The sequence below is a fragment of the Pogoniulus pusillus genome, chromosome 1, assembly GCF_015220805.1.
Source record: "Pogoniulus pusillus isolate bPogPus1 chromosome 1, bPogPus1.pri, whole genome shotgun sequence".
Classification (NCBI taxonomy): domain Eukaryota; kingdom Metazoa; phylum Chordata; class Aves; order Piciformes; family Lybiidae; genus Pogoniulus; species Pogoniulus pusillus.
In genome coordinates, this window is record NC_087264.1 from 38,939,977 (window position 1) to 38,952,690 (window position 12,714).

At 38.1% G+C, this 12,714-nt stretch overlaps 1 protein-coding gene across 3 annotated transcripts in view; it reads right to left on the reverse strand.

Annotated features, from left to right (window-relative positions):
• The window catches only part of RALGAPA1 (Ral GTPase activating protein catalytic subunit alpha 1), a 145,074-nt gene that overhangs the window by 59,222 nt on the left and 73,138 nt on the right, over positions 1-12,714 (reverse strand). For all 3 annotated transcript variants that reach the window (XM_064148946.1, XM_064148965.1, XM_064148955.1), the window contains 4 exons: positions 10,875-10,985; positions 8,672-8,740; positions 6,378-6,512; positions 5,496-5,679 (listed from right to left, as the gene is read on the reverse strand). In XM_064148946.1, the coding sequence (XP_064005016.1) occupies positions 5,496-5,679; positions 6,378-6,512; positions 8,672-8,740; positions 10,875-10,985 (499 nt within the window). The remainder of the gene's footprint in view (positions 1-5,495; positions 5,680-6,377; positions 6,513-8,671; positions 8,741-10,874; positions 10,986-12,714) is intronic.

Below are 12,714 nucleotides of genomic sequence, written 5' to 3' on the forward strand. Positions count from 1 at the left end.
TATTTCTGTATATAATTGTATATAACTGTATATATTGTAAATAGCTGCTTGTAAATTCTGCTAGCTGTAAATAAATTGCTTCATCTATATTCCCAGGGTCCGTCTGAGTTAGCTGGGGCAAATTCAAAAGTGTGGGGGGGCGGGGTAACCCCCAAACCATCACAACAGGTTAAATAAGGTAATACACCTCTCAGGTTCCCAGAAGCAAAGACATGTGAGTTTCACAGCTACCTCAAGTCTCCCAAAAACATAATGTCTATGGTTAAGTTCTGCCAAAAAATCTGAAAACATGAGAGGGATCTGTTAGCACAAAGTTATTATTACCACTGTACTGTGGCAAACTCTGTAAGATCTCAAACCCCACCACGTTTTTATTGTGCCTGAATTCGCTCCCTTAGGAGTCTAAAGGACAGATGGAAAAAGAAGATGATATGGTGAAGCAGAGTGAAACATCACATTAAAACTTGGGAGGTACATTCCCATCCTACCAGAACCTTTCCTGGGAAATTTTGCTCTTGGATTAAAATGCAAAGAATTGTAATATAAATCTGCCATTGCCACTTTTATAAATTACAATCCTTCTGAGCCTTCCCTCAGAATACAGTATTGCTGATCTAAAAGTGACACAGAAAACTTAACTCAGAGGTACAAATAAAATTTTGGTGATGGTTTCCCTTAACCAAAAAAACAAAACCAGGAACGTTTCTGAAAAGATGAGATTTTTAAACTAACTTTTCAACTTAAAGGATAAACACTAATAAATTCTTTCTAGAAGTGCATCTCCTTAACGAGGAATGACTGGGCAGTGAAACTCATTTTTAAAATGAGTATTTAAACCATGCTCTTTGTTTCTGGAGGGCAGATCAAAATATTCACTAATGTAAGCCACCACAAATTCATGCTTTACCACAAATTCTACAAACTCAGTCTTATCATAGAATGACAGAACACATTGGGTTGGAGGGGACCTCTAGAGGTCGTTGCTAGAGTCCAATCCTCCTGCAGTAAGCAGGGACACCCCCAACTGGATTGCATTGTTCAAAGCCCCATCAAGCCTGACCTTGAACATCTCCAGGGATGGGGCCTCCACAACTTCCCTGGGCGACCTGTTCCAGTGCTCCACTGCCTCATAGTAAAGAGGTTCTCTCTAATGTCCAATCTAAACCTATACTTCTCTAGTTTAGAATCAGAGAATCAACCAGGTTGGAAGGGACCTCCAAGATCATCCAGTCCAACCTATCCCCCAGCCCTATCCAGTCAACTAGACCATGGCACTAAGTGCCCCATCGAGTCTTTTCTTGAAGACATTAAAGCAGCCCAGCTGACTGCTTTGCAGACCTGTCTTCTTGAATGCTTTCTTTACAATGCTACAGGCTTCTACTTGGGTAGTATAATGTATGTGTGTATATGATCACTTAGTGATTCACTAGATGCATGTTAGACTGGCTATTTTTCTCAGTCCCTGAAATTACCTCTTTTGTGGAAAGGCTGAAGGTCCATCAACACCAATCTGTATTGGTGGCACGAATGGAGGATTCCTCAATTTCCTTGAGGAGTGCTGTTAACTCTGTAATTCAACTTTGACTGAACAGTTTCTAAACAACTACAGTTAGGTAGTAGACGGAAAAAGTAATGATAAACGGCTGAATTTAACTATCTTCACCATTTGAGATATCTAAAGGATGATGGACCTGTACAGATTGATTCATCTCAGTTAGAAGCCTGAACTGGAGAAATGGGATGAATCACACTCTGCAAACTCTTCCCTTTCTCTGTTGCATTATGAGGGAGTTAAAGAAAGTTCAATTTAGCTTAACTACCTGTATTTTACATCAGCTGAAGGAAGTCTCACCCCTTTCTAATTTTAGTCTTCAGGTATAGAGAAAACCATCTTCAAAATTTCTTTCACAAAACACAAACTGTACTATTATGGATGCACCATGTATAAAGCGTGTGTTTTATTTTAATGTGTACTTTTTGTCTTCTTTCAGTAAAAGGCAAACAGCAATGACTTAAAAATATATTTCTATTTTATAAATAAAAGCTAAGACTATATCTCAGAGGGGGAAGAATTCTCTGCATTAATTGAAATATAGCAGGAAAAAACATTGATCTATGCAGACTAGTTTAAAATGTGTTTGGATAAACATACATCAAATATATATATATATAATATCTATATATAAAAACATATTCAAATGTAACTAAAATAAATTAAATCAACAAATGATAGAGCATTGTGTGCAAGGCAAATACAAATCTCCAATCACAACTCTAACAGATTTATGATCTATGAAGAAAAAGGTTTCAAATGTTTTGCCTGAAAACTATTATTTCCTTACAACTAGACTCTAAATAGTCTGATTTTACTATTAACATTAGAAAGCGTATAGGACTTTGTTTAATGGTATATATTTTCATAGAACTGGCTTCCTTCTTAATACAAGGGTCACAAAAGCCCCTCAATTTCACTTTTTCCACTTAATATGAAGAACAGTGAAGCTTTGAAGGATAGGTTGCATTTTAATTCTCCCTCGTATATTCTTATGATTCTGCAATGAGAAGCAGAAGCAGGTATGCAGATCATGACATAATGGAGTCCAAATTAGCTTTTGTACATCTAAACTGTACAGTGAATGTCTATAACATTACACTGTCCTTGGAGAAAGCACAGCCTTGCCAGTGTGACACTGAATCTAGGCCAATTGGGTGCAGTTAATTGCACAGACAGCACTTGTCTGCCCGTCCTATAGTAATGCAGCCAGGGGAAGCTGTTGTCAACACTGGCTGGAGGAACACTTCATAAGCCTTCACATAGTCCTGTGAATCCCTAAATGTATGAAAGCACCATAGTCGTATTGTCTGCGAGTTCTGATGATGCAAGAAAAGCTTTCTACTGATTTACTTATTGTTAGCTGTGGAAAGCTTATTCAGGTTTAAAATCTAACTTTAATATACTTGGCAGTTAATTTAAAATGTATTCTTTGTGTATCTTGTGCTGCAATCTACCACTGTATCTTAAATGTACAGAAAGGAGGACAATTTCCCAGACAGTCCTAGGTACAACAGATTCATCAGGACTTGGAAAGTTACTGAAACAGAGGGGAATAGTCCTCTTCTCTCCCCACACTGCCTGTTTCAAAAGTATTTACTAAATCTCTGCTCTGCCATTTACTGCAGGGCTTGCTCCAGCCTCTTGACAGATCCTGTCCCCACTACATACTGATACACAGCTGTATCACTGAAAAGTCTTGTACCACATTACGCTGTGGCTAAGTGTCCATCGAAGTTGTGATGGATCTGACCTTCAACAATGGGAGACATAACAGAGTATGTGAGTCACATCTATTAAACCAACCAAAGCATCTCATCAAGAATTCTGACAGTTCAGAACTTTAAAGTTTGATTATGATGTGAGGAAAGAGTTTAGCAGTCCCCACCCTGTCTCTGTAGAACCTTCCTGATTTTCCTACAACTGCCATCCTGCCCATTTCCATTCCTTCAAGAAAAACAGAACAAAACCAACCCAAACCACAACCAAACCACAAAACACCTCAAACAAAACCAAAAGAAAACCCCAAGCCACCAAGCCACCCAACAACATCATCAACAAAAACAGCCCGATAAAATCCATCCACCAAAAAACCTGAACCCACTAATAAAACCCTAAACCAACCAAAAAAAAAAAAAAAAGCCCCAAACCAACAAACTATGACAGTACTTTTACTCCTCTGAAAAAGAGACTGACCACTGGTATTCAGCTCTGCTGCTAGCTTGGACTAACTGACCCCATGTTAATCAAGTCCCAGACTGGTTGTTATCCACCAACCTTACTCTTCTCACTCCTCCAACAATGCCAAGGAGAACAGATGCTGTGCAGTCAGCTAAGCACTGCCAATTTTATTCCCTGCTTGGCAACGTGGACTGGAAGTGCCAAGGTTGCAAGACAGGGGTTGTAATATAATGCTGTAGTTTGCCAATTAAATTTCACCATCTGACTTAACGATTCCAGAGCCCTGAAACTTTAAAAACATACGCAGCTTCCTTAATTAAGGAACATCTGAAATTACTTTTCCAAAGAAATTTAACAAGAAATTAGCAAAGAGATCACATAGGGAAATGCAAACTGAAGATATCGATACTAAGGCTTTGTGCAACTACATTCATTTAAAGACAAATCTATTCAGGGTTGTCTTTTCAGATCGTCAGATTAAACAAGCTGTGCGGCATTTGCTGCTAAACCATAATTACAGATTATTACAGAATACAAAAGATGCCAGGCATAAAAAGCTACTACAATTCACTACACTGTAATAGAACACGCAGGGAAAGTTAATTTTGGCAAATGCCTTAAATATTAGCTTTACATAATATGTATAGGTGAGACTGTAATTAGGACAGAATGAATCCTTCGAAGCCTCTTTCATTCTAACCCAGCAGATGATTACTTTTTGCTAATAAGACCACAGCCATTTGACAAAAAGCCAACTATAGTACCTTGCTTCATTCTTCAGTAAATTTAATAATTACAGCTCCTCCTGCCAATAGTTTTCAAATCAGACTTGTTCAATCCAATACTGAGCTTATTAGGGAACAGCTCTATGTTAAGAATTCTTTGGCCAAAAAAGTACTTGAGGATGATGAAGCATGCCTTAGACAAGGGCACAATGATTAGCCATTTTCTCTACATAAAAAACAGCACGTAGACACTACAGACCACAAAATCACCTGCTGTTAGCACACAGCTGCTACAAAGAGCTGCTGCATTTATCTGGTTCTTAGTACCTTTAAGGAAGCCTAAATGGAACAACTTAATATGGAGGGAGAATAGCACTACACAGAGTTTCTGGTATCAGTCTTAATCTCATCTTTTTCAATTTTCCTCCCAATGCATCTGTTTGATATTTACTAGATTTACTGTGTAATATATGCTGCTCCTCTGTAGGTTAGTTTCTTGATTCTTTATTTTTATTTTCAAGTTCTGAAAAAAAAAATAATTCCTGGGTCTCTTAAGGTTCTATGCAGATGAGAGGAAATTTATCTTTTTTAACTGTGGTTTTAAAAAGTGTAAAAAGATTTACAATAAATTGTGAGAGGCTACAAAAATCCACAGAAATCTTTCAATATTTCAAGACCAGATAGGAAAGAAATTTAAAATATTCTTAGAAAAAGAAGGAAAATAAGAAAAAAACCCACTAATTTACTGAAAGTAAAATGAAAAGCAACATTTATCCACGCTGCAGTACTTCACACTTCTTCCTGCTACGCAGACCACAGAAGAATCCATATCAATTTGATCTTCATGTTGTTCAGAAGATAGTTATTTCAGTTAATCCAACAGTAATTGCTCAAAATTATGTTAGCTCACTCCATACTAATAGTTCCTGTCTAATGTCTAGGTATAAGTTAAAACTTATACTTGAGACCAGCACTTAAATACTGGAAACCAAGATAAAATCCTTCAAAAGAAAATGTATTTAGGCAGTTTGACAAACCTTCAGTGACTGGCTGAAGTTTAGAAGATCTCTCAGAGTCTGGTGAATGCAGTGGTTCTGGCTCCTTCAAGCTTTCCAAATGCATAAAAGGATCATAATCCACACATGCCAAGTCAGAAAGGCTTAGAGGAAAATATTTAGGGTTGCTAAAACACTGAGAGCCATAGACACATCCATGCAGAACCTAGAACAAAATGAGAATTGCATGACATGAACTGCTGAAATTTCTATTGGATAGTTTCATAAGAAATGAAGTTTTCTTTTATTTACATTTTTTTAATTGATTTGTTTGAACCAGGTAGGCAGGACAAAATGTTGGAAAGTTTTAGACGCTGAATGTTTACAGAAACAATATCTACATTGAAGTGGAATTTAACAAAACTTACAGCAAATCACTAATCCACCTTTATTTTTAGATATCCTATCTTCTTTAATTACATGTACCAGGTCTAAGCTACTGAAGGTTTTAATCTCCTTCCCTTGCAAAAAAAAAAAAAATCCCATCTTTGTTCTATGTCCCTAAAGACAGTAATTATAACTTAGCACTTTTTAGTTCACTTATTGCTAATTAAAATCGCTTCATACATAAAAGCTACATCCTCTATTCTTAACTATAGAGCTGGTCTTCCACAACACAAGCATCCAATACTGATATGACACACAGAAATGAACTTAAACATGACAAAATGGAAACCAAAACCCAACAACTCCAAATATACCAAAGATCAAGTAGGTACAGTAAAATGTAGAAGAACTATGCCAGCACTCTACATTTCAGCAGTAGAGAGGTCAGCTTAGAGAAAACTTCTGCCTTCATTTCCATGACAACTGACAGCACTTCCATATCTAGAGTTTTTATTTAGCAAGTAAAGAAACATGTACCTTATATATACAATTAAGAACCGATCTTTCACTCTTATCGTTTTCTGCTCCTGTAGTGTGAAGAGGCTGTAGCAAGGTCTTTAGTGGCATGGCCATTATCCAATCCAACAAGCACAGAAGTAAAGAAACCACCAACTGGAAGAAACACTTTGAATTACAAATCAATTAACCCAGCACTTGTTAGTTTCCATTTATCATTGTATTTTAATTTTCTGGTTTATTTTTTTCAGTTCAGTAAAGTCAACCTTCTACAGTAATAGCAGGTCTAAAAGCCACTGTTATTTTAAAAACCTACAGCATTAGCAAAAGCTTTGGCTACTGAGATATTTAACAAAGACACCAGCTGGTCATTATGGCAGGTCTTCAGGAGATACCATCCTTGAGAGTACATCCATGAATTTCAAAATTGATTTGTAGAGCACTGTTTTTTAAATGCCAGACACATAGGTACAAATTAAGGTTGATGTGCCATTTTGCACATAAATCTCACTGTAAAGTGAATCAAGGATCACACAGAACCGAAGGATTTCAGCTGCATTTAGAGCTTTATAAATAACACAAAATTTCCTTCATAACATGTCAATAATGTTGTGCAGCACCAGGTTATCATCTGAAACAAATCCCACTGCTTTCTGTATTGTAGGCCACTCAGTCAGCAAGATTGCTGACTCCCTCTAGGGGATGTTTTGAAAGACTGTAGAATGGAATTAGATTAAGACACATCTGCCCACCAAATTATTAATAACTTAGTGGCTTCAAATAATTTTTATTGTATTTTTAAAACTTTTCTGTAGAAGAGTGAACAATTCAGATAAACAGCTGCAAGCTTTTCTGAAGTATTTCCCAAGCTCAATAAGTCTTTCAAAGAAGATATTTAACTAATTTACTAATAAGCAACATAAGCATCATAATTATTTCACGTAACGCATTACAACTTTGTCTCTCAGAGGCACTGTATAATATATCTAATGATGAAGAGCTCCAAGTAATTTTATATTAAACCATTTTTAAAGAAATCCATTAGGTTTAAGTTTTGCCCAACTAGGTAACTGGTGATAACCTGACACAGAGTGATTGCATTAGTTCATAGAGAAACTTGTTGATTTATGGGAAGCGTCTCAAATGGAAAGGCGGCTAGCTTATCACACTGCTGTAGTCTACAGCAGCAAGCAGAGAGGAGAGGCAAAATAGAGCTCTGAAGGCCAAAATAAGCAATAGATGAACGCAAGTTCCTGTGGGAATGGGTGGCTCAGAACAACAGAGCTGCCAGTGATAAACTATGCCCAAGTGCCGAACTTTGAATGACAATTGAGGAGCCCCACAGCCCTAAAGCAAAGCCAAATCATTCAAAAGACAGACAGCTTTCAGAGGGCAGAAAGTATTACTGTGAATATCAAGTGAAAAGGGAGCCCACTTGAGCTAGGGGACCCAGGCCCACTGAAAACATTAAAAGATAGTAATTGTTTTGAAGGAAGACAACAATCAAATTAACCTAGAGACTACAGCCTGTTTAGCCTGGAGAAGAGGAGGCTCAGGGGTGATCTTATTACTGTCTACAACTACCTGAAGGGGCATTGTAGCCAGGTGGGGTTTGGTCTCTTCTCCCAGGCAACCAGCAACAAAACAAGGGGACACAGTCTCAAGTTGTGCCAGGGCAGGTATAGGCTGGATATTAGGAAGAAGTTCTTCACATAGAGAGTGATTTCCCATTGGAATGGGCTGCCCAGAGAGGTGGTGGAGGCACCGTCCCTGGAGGTCTTCAAGAAAAGCCTGGCTGAGGCACTTAGTGCCATGGTCTAGTTGATTGGTTAGGGCTGGGTGCTCGGTTGGACTGGATGATCTTGGAGGTCTCTTCCAACCTGGTTGATTCTATGATTCTACAGCCTATGTTGCTCAAGAATGTACTTAGCATCAAAAGTGCAAAATATCCATTATCTTATAAATATTTTGAAAGGTGTTCTCTAAAAGCTGAGAATATATTTTTACTATAAGACAGAAAAGTCTACATTACTTTATTTGCTCAGTTTATTGAGGATAAGGAAAATAAAAGAGTTTCTGATTATTGAAAGTGACCAATCTCAGCTAACTGAAAACACATTTTCCTTCAAAAACTTCCAAAGTCCACTTTCTTTGCTGGAATTCTGAGACTATACTGCATCATGCTTGAACAGCTGAATCTTTACTTCAAGGCACAGCTTAAATTTTGCAACAATAGCATGTCACAGACCTTTGGAATTCAATTTGCACATCAGAATGAGAAAAAAAAAGAAAAAAAAAGGAAGAAAAATCTTTACCCTCTTGTCCTGTTCATAAGATGAAGCTTCTGTACTGGGTAGCAGATGGGTAATAGTTGCTATCAGAATCTGGAGAGAAGACAACATAGTTTCTTTTTAAGAGACCATTTAAACATTTAAACCAACTTTGTAAGCAGGTAAATGTGACACAATTTCACAGGTGCCTGGTGAAAGTTTGACCAAGGTTATTTTGAGACAAATTACACCATTCCTTGCCAGCTTTTTTTTTTTTAAATGAAATTCTTTTAAATGGGTTTTGCAGAAGATATCAAAGGAATATGTTCTGCTTGACTGACGTAGATGCACTACTGACAATGAAATTACACAGCTACTCCAAATATTCAGGCAGCAAGAGGTAGGGTGCAGGAAGGAGCCTGATGTGTGTTTGTGTATGAGGCTATTTAAGCTCCATCATTTCTCAGAATTACTGAATTTGTAAATTTACTGTACTTAATGAGCCATATGACTGCAGAGGGGAAGAGAAATACTTGCTGAAATTCTTAAGAAACTTCCATGATTCCCTTTATGGTTACCTGGGAGACCTCTATCTTTTATCTGTGCTTCAGATTTACAAGGCTAGGTTGGCTGAGGCCCTGAGTAGCCAAGTCCAGTTTGAGAGGTGTCCCTATCCATGGTGGGAAGGTTAGGTGATCTCTAAGGTCCCTTCCACCCTAAGCCATTCTAAATAACAACGAAATAAAATCATAACACATATTCAAAGTTGACCTGTCCAGTACGTCTAGGGAGGTTCCTCTCTCCCTCTACTCTGCCCTGGTGAGGCCACACCTGGAATACTGTGTCCAGTTTTGAGCCCCCCAGTTCAAGAGAGACAGGGACCTGCTGGAGAGAGTCCAGCAGAGAGCCACAAAAATGACTGCGGGACTCGAGCATCTCCCCTACAAAGAAAGATTGAGAAATGTGAGGCTGTTCAGTCTGGAGAAGACTGACAAAGATCTCATCAATGTGTACAAATATCTGAGAGGTGGGTGGCAGGTGGATGGGGCCAATCTCTTTTTGGTTCTGCATAGCAATAAGACAAGGAGCAATGGCTATAAACTTGAAGATAGAATGTTTCATCTCAACATGAGGACAAACTTTACAGCGAGGGTGACAGAGCACTGGAACAGGCTGCCACAAGAGATTGTGGAGTTTCTTTCTCTGGATACTTTCAAACCTGCCTGGATGTATTCCTGTGCAGACTACCCAAGGAGATCTTGCCTGGGAGGGGGGTTGGACTCGATGATCTCTGGAGGTGCCTTCCAACCTCTAAAGTTCTGTGATTCTGTGATTATTTTGCTTTATATTGAAACACTTTAATGCAAACTTTTGCATATGAATATGCAAAATAAAATACGGATCTACAGTTGTGACCACTTCCATACTAAATTTAAACACACATATTTGAAGGTATTTAATATTTATGTGCATTTTATTGACAATATTCTCATGTACACAGTTATATTTGTGAAAAAAATAAACATGCCACAGCCATTTTACATGCTAATATTGCATTCAGCAAGCAAATACAATGTAAACCCATGAATCACAGAATTATTATGTTTGGAAAAGAAGTCAAAGACCATCAAGCCCAAGTAATTACAGATATGCTGGAATGTGTCCAGAGAAGGGCCACAAGGATGATCAGAGGGCTAGAGCACCTCTCCAATGGAGACAGACTGAGAGAGTTGGGGTTGTTCAGTTTGGAGAAGAGAAGGCTCCAAGTAGACCTTATTGAGGTCTTCCAATATCTGAAGGGGGTCTACAAGAAAGCTGGTGAGGGACTTTTTAGGGTGTTGGGTAGCGATATGACTGGGGAGAGTGCATTTAAGCTAGGGGAGTGTGGAATTATATCAGACTTTAGGAAGAAGTTCTTCACCATAATGTGGTGAGAAGCTGGAACAGGCAGTCCAGGGAGATGGTGAAAGCCCCATTTCTCAGTGTTTTTGAAGGCCAGGATGGATTTGGCTCTGGGCAGCCTCCCCTACAAAGTGTCCCTGCCCATGGCAGGGGGGTTGGAAGTAGATGATCCTTGAGGTCCCTTCCAATCCTGACAATTCTGTCTGACTATGTAACTATCAGTAAGATTTTGTTTCTACTGTCTGAATATTTTGTGAAGCACACTTGTCAATATTGTAGTTTCAGTGAAATACATTTTACTGTTATATCAAAAAATCAGTTTCACATTAAAAGAAAAATTGCTTACTTGAATAATTCTTAAAGGTGAATCAGCTTGATACACTTGAAGTCTATGCACATAATGTATCAGCATGCTCAGCATACTGCAGGCAACTTGGGCCACTGTTTTATTTGGAAACTACAAAAGAGAACACAGCACAGTAAGGATGACATTTCACACACCAGCATATGTATGTGTAAGGCAGTCTGAAATTTTGGTAGACAGCTGTAGTCCCTTAAGTACCTATTTATTGGAAGAAAAGAATTAAATATTACAGAATTTAAAAGGAATTGATTGATGGCAATGACCACATGTTAGCAGCTAACATTGAAGGTTTGGGATAGACAATTAGGCAGTGGCACATGATGAGGGAAAGGGAGAGATGAGTTTCCTAACTCATTTCAGAGCACAGCATCATAAAGCTGGAAATAACAAATTCGTTTCTACCTTAATGTTTATTAATGTTACTGTATCACTGCAAAAAAGGGATCTCATTCTCAAATTGGAGGTCTTAAGAACCTGGGCAGGGGAACAGCTGTGTGTTCAAAATGGGGGGGATGACAGTACTAATAGTGAGACTACTGTTCTGTATTTATTAGTCACTACTGTGTACAGCACTTGGGTGAATGGAAATTAATGCACCTCAACTTTTGTGCCTAATTCCTCTTTTCTGTTTTCTTTTAAAGGCAGGGAAACATTGCTGCACTGGAGCCTGCCTCTAACAGTTACTGAAACGTTTAAGTCACTGTGTTGGTCAAGGCAAAAGTGATTGCACTTGCACATTTAGTCCCCAGGCTTGGGACTGAATGCACATGCTGCCCCACGCTCATAAGTGGGAAAACAAAGAAATGAAGAGACAGGGAGACATTTCCATAAATTATTAATTCACAGAGCATGTAATTGAGGATTCTTCCTTCATTGCACTTGCCTGAAAACATTAAGTTGTGTACCCAGCAACAAGCACAAAGTGGATTTTACAAGTGAATTTTATTCATCTAGGACATGAAAATCCCACAAAACTGAGCTGAAGACAAATCGGAGCAGAATGGTTATTAGCACAGCAAAACTGCAGACCTCAGAAGACAGCATAAATCACACAGAATTAAAAACAACATGCAACAGCCTCAAGGGAAGGACTTCAAATACATTCTTATTTAAGAAAATACTCTGTCTTGACTGCAAGCAAGTGCTCCAAACCATAACACTGAGGAATCTCAAATCACTCAGAAAACGACCAGGTAGTTCATGCTTTAATCATGAAAAACCTATTCAGTAAAGATGAGTGACTTCAGAATTCCTGCATTGTTAGAAGAATAAACCAAAATAATTCATTTGTTTTAATCTCATTTTACTTAGCAGTGAAGCGGTCTCACTAGCGTGTGCTGCAAGGCAAGTGTCTACCTCTGAACTCAGAATAGGGTAACTATATTTCACAAATACTTAGATTTAATTTCTTGGCTGCTTATACTGTTTTCTTAATCCAATTCTATTAAGCAGGCAGGGTACAAATTCTAATGTTCAAGCTCCACTGGCAATCAAAAAAAAAAATTAAGCAAAATTGAAAGCTTCTCAATATGATTACAGAACTTGAGATCAAATGCAGATTGCTGGAAACTTCCTTACAAGCTTGCAGGAAAACCCCAAAGTCACTAGAGAGGACAAAAGGAGTGGAGAAACAAGAGTAGCTTAATAAATTCAGTAATCTGGATATTCCTTAAGAACAAATATACCTGGGAAAAAAGGCCTGGAGATTGTTCAGTCTTTGATTAATCAGCTGTTTACTACCTAAAAATACAGGGAATATATTTTTTTCTTTTTTAAAAGGAAAAAAGTAAAACTAAAACCAAGTAAGTAAACAGAAGAACAC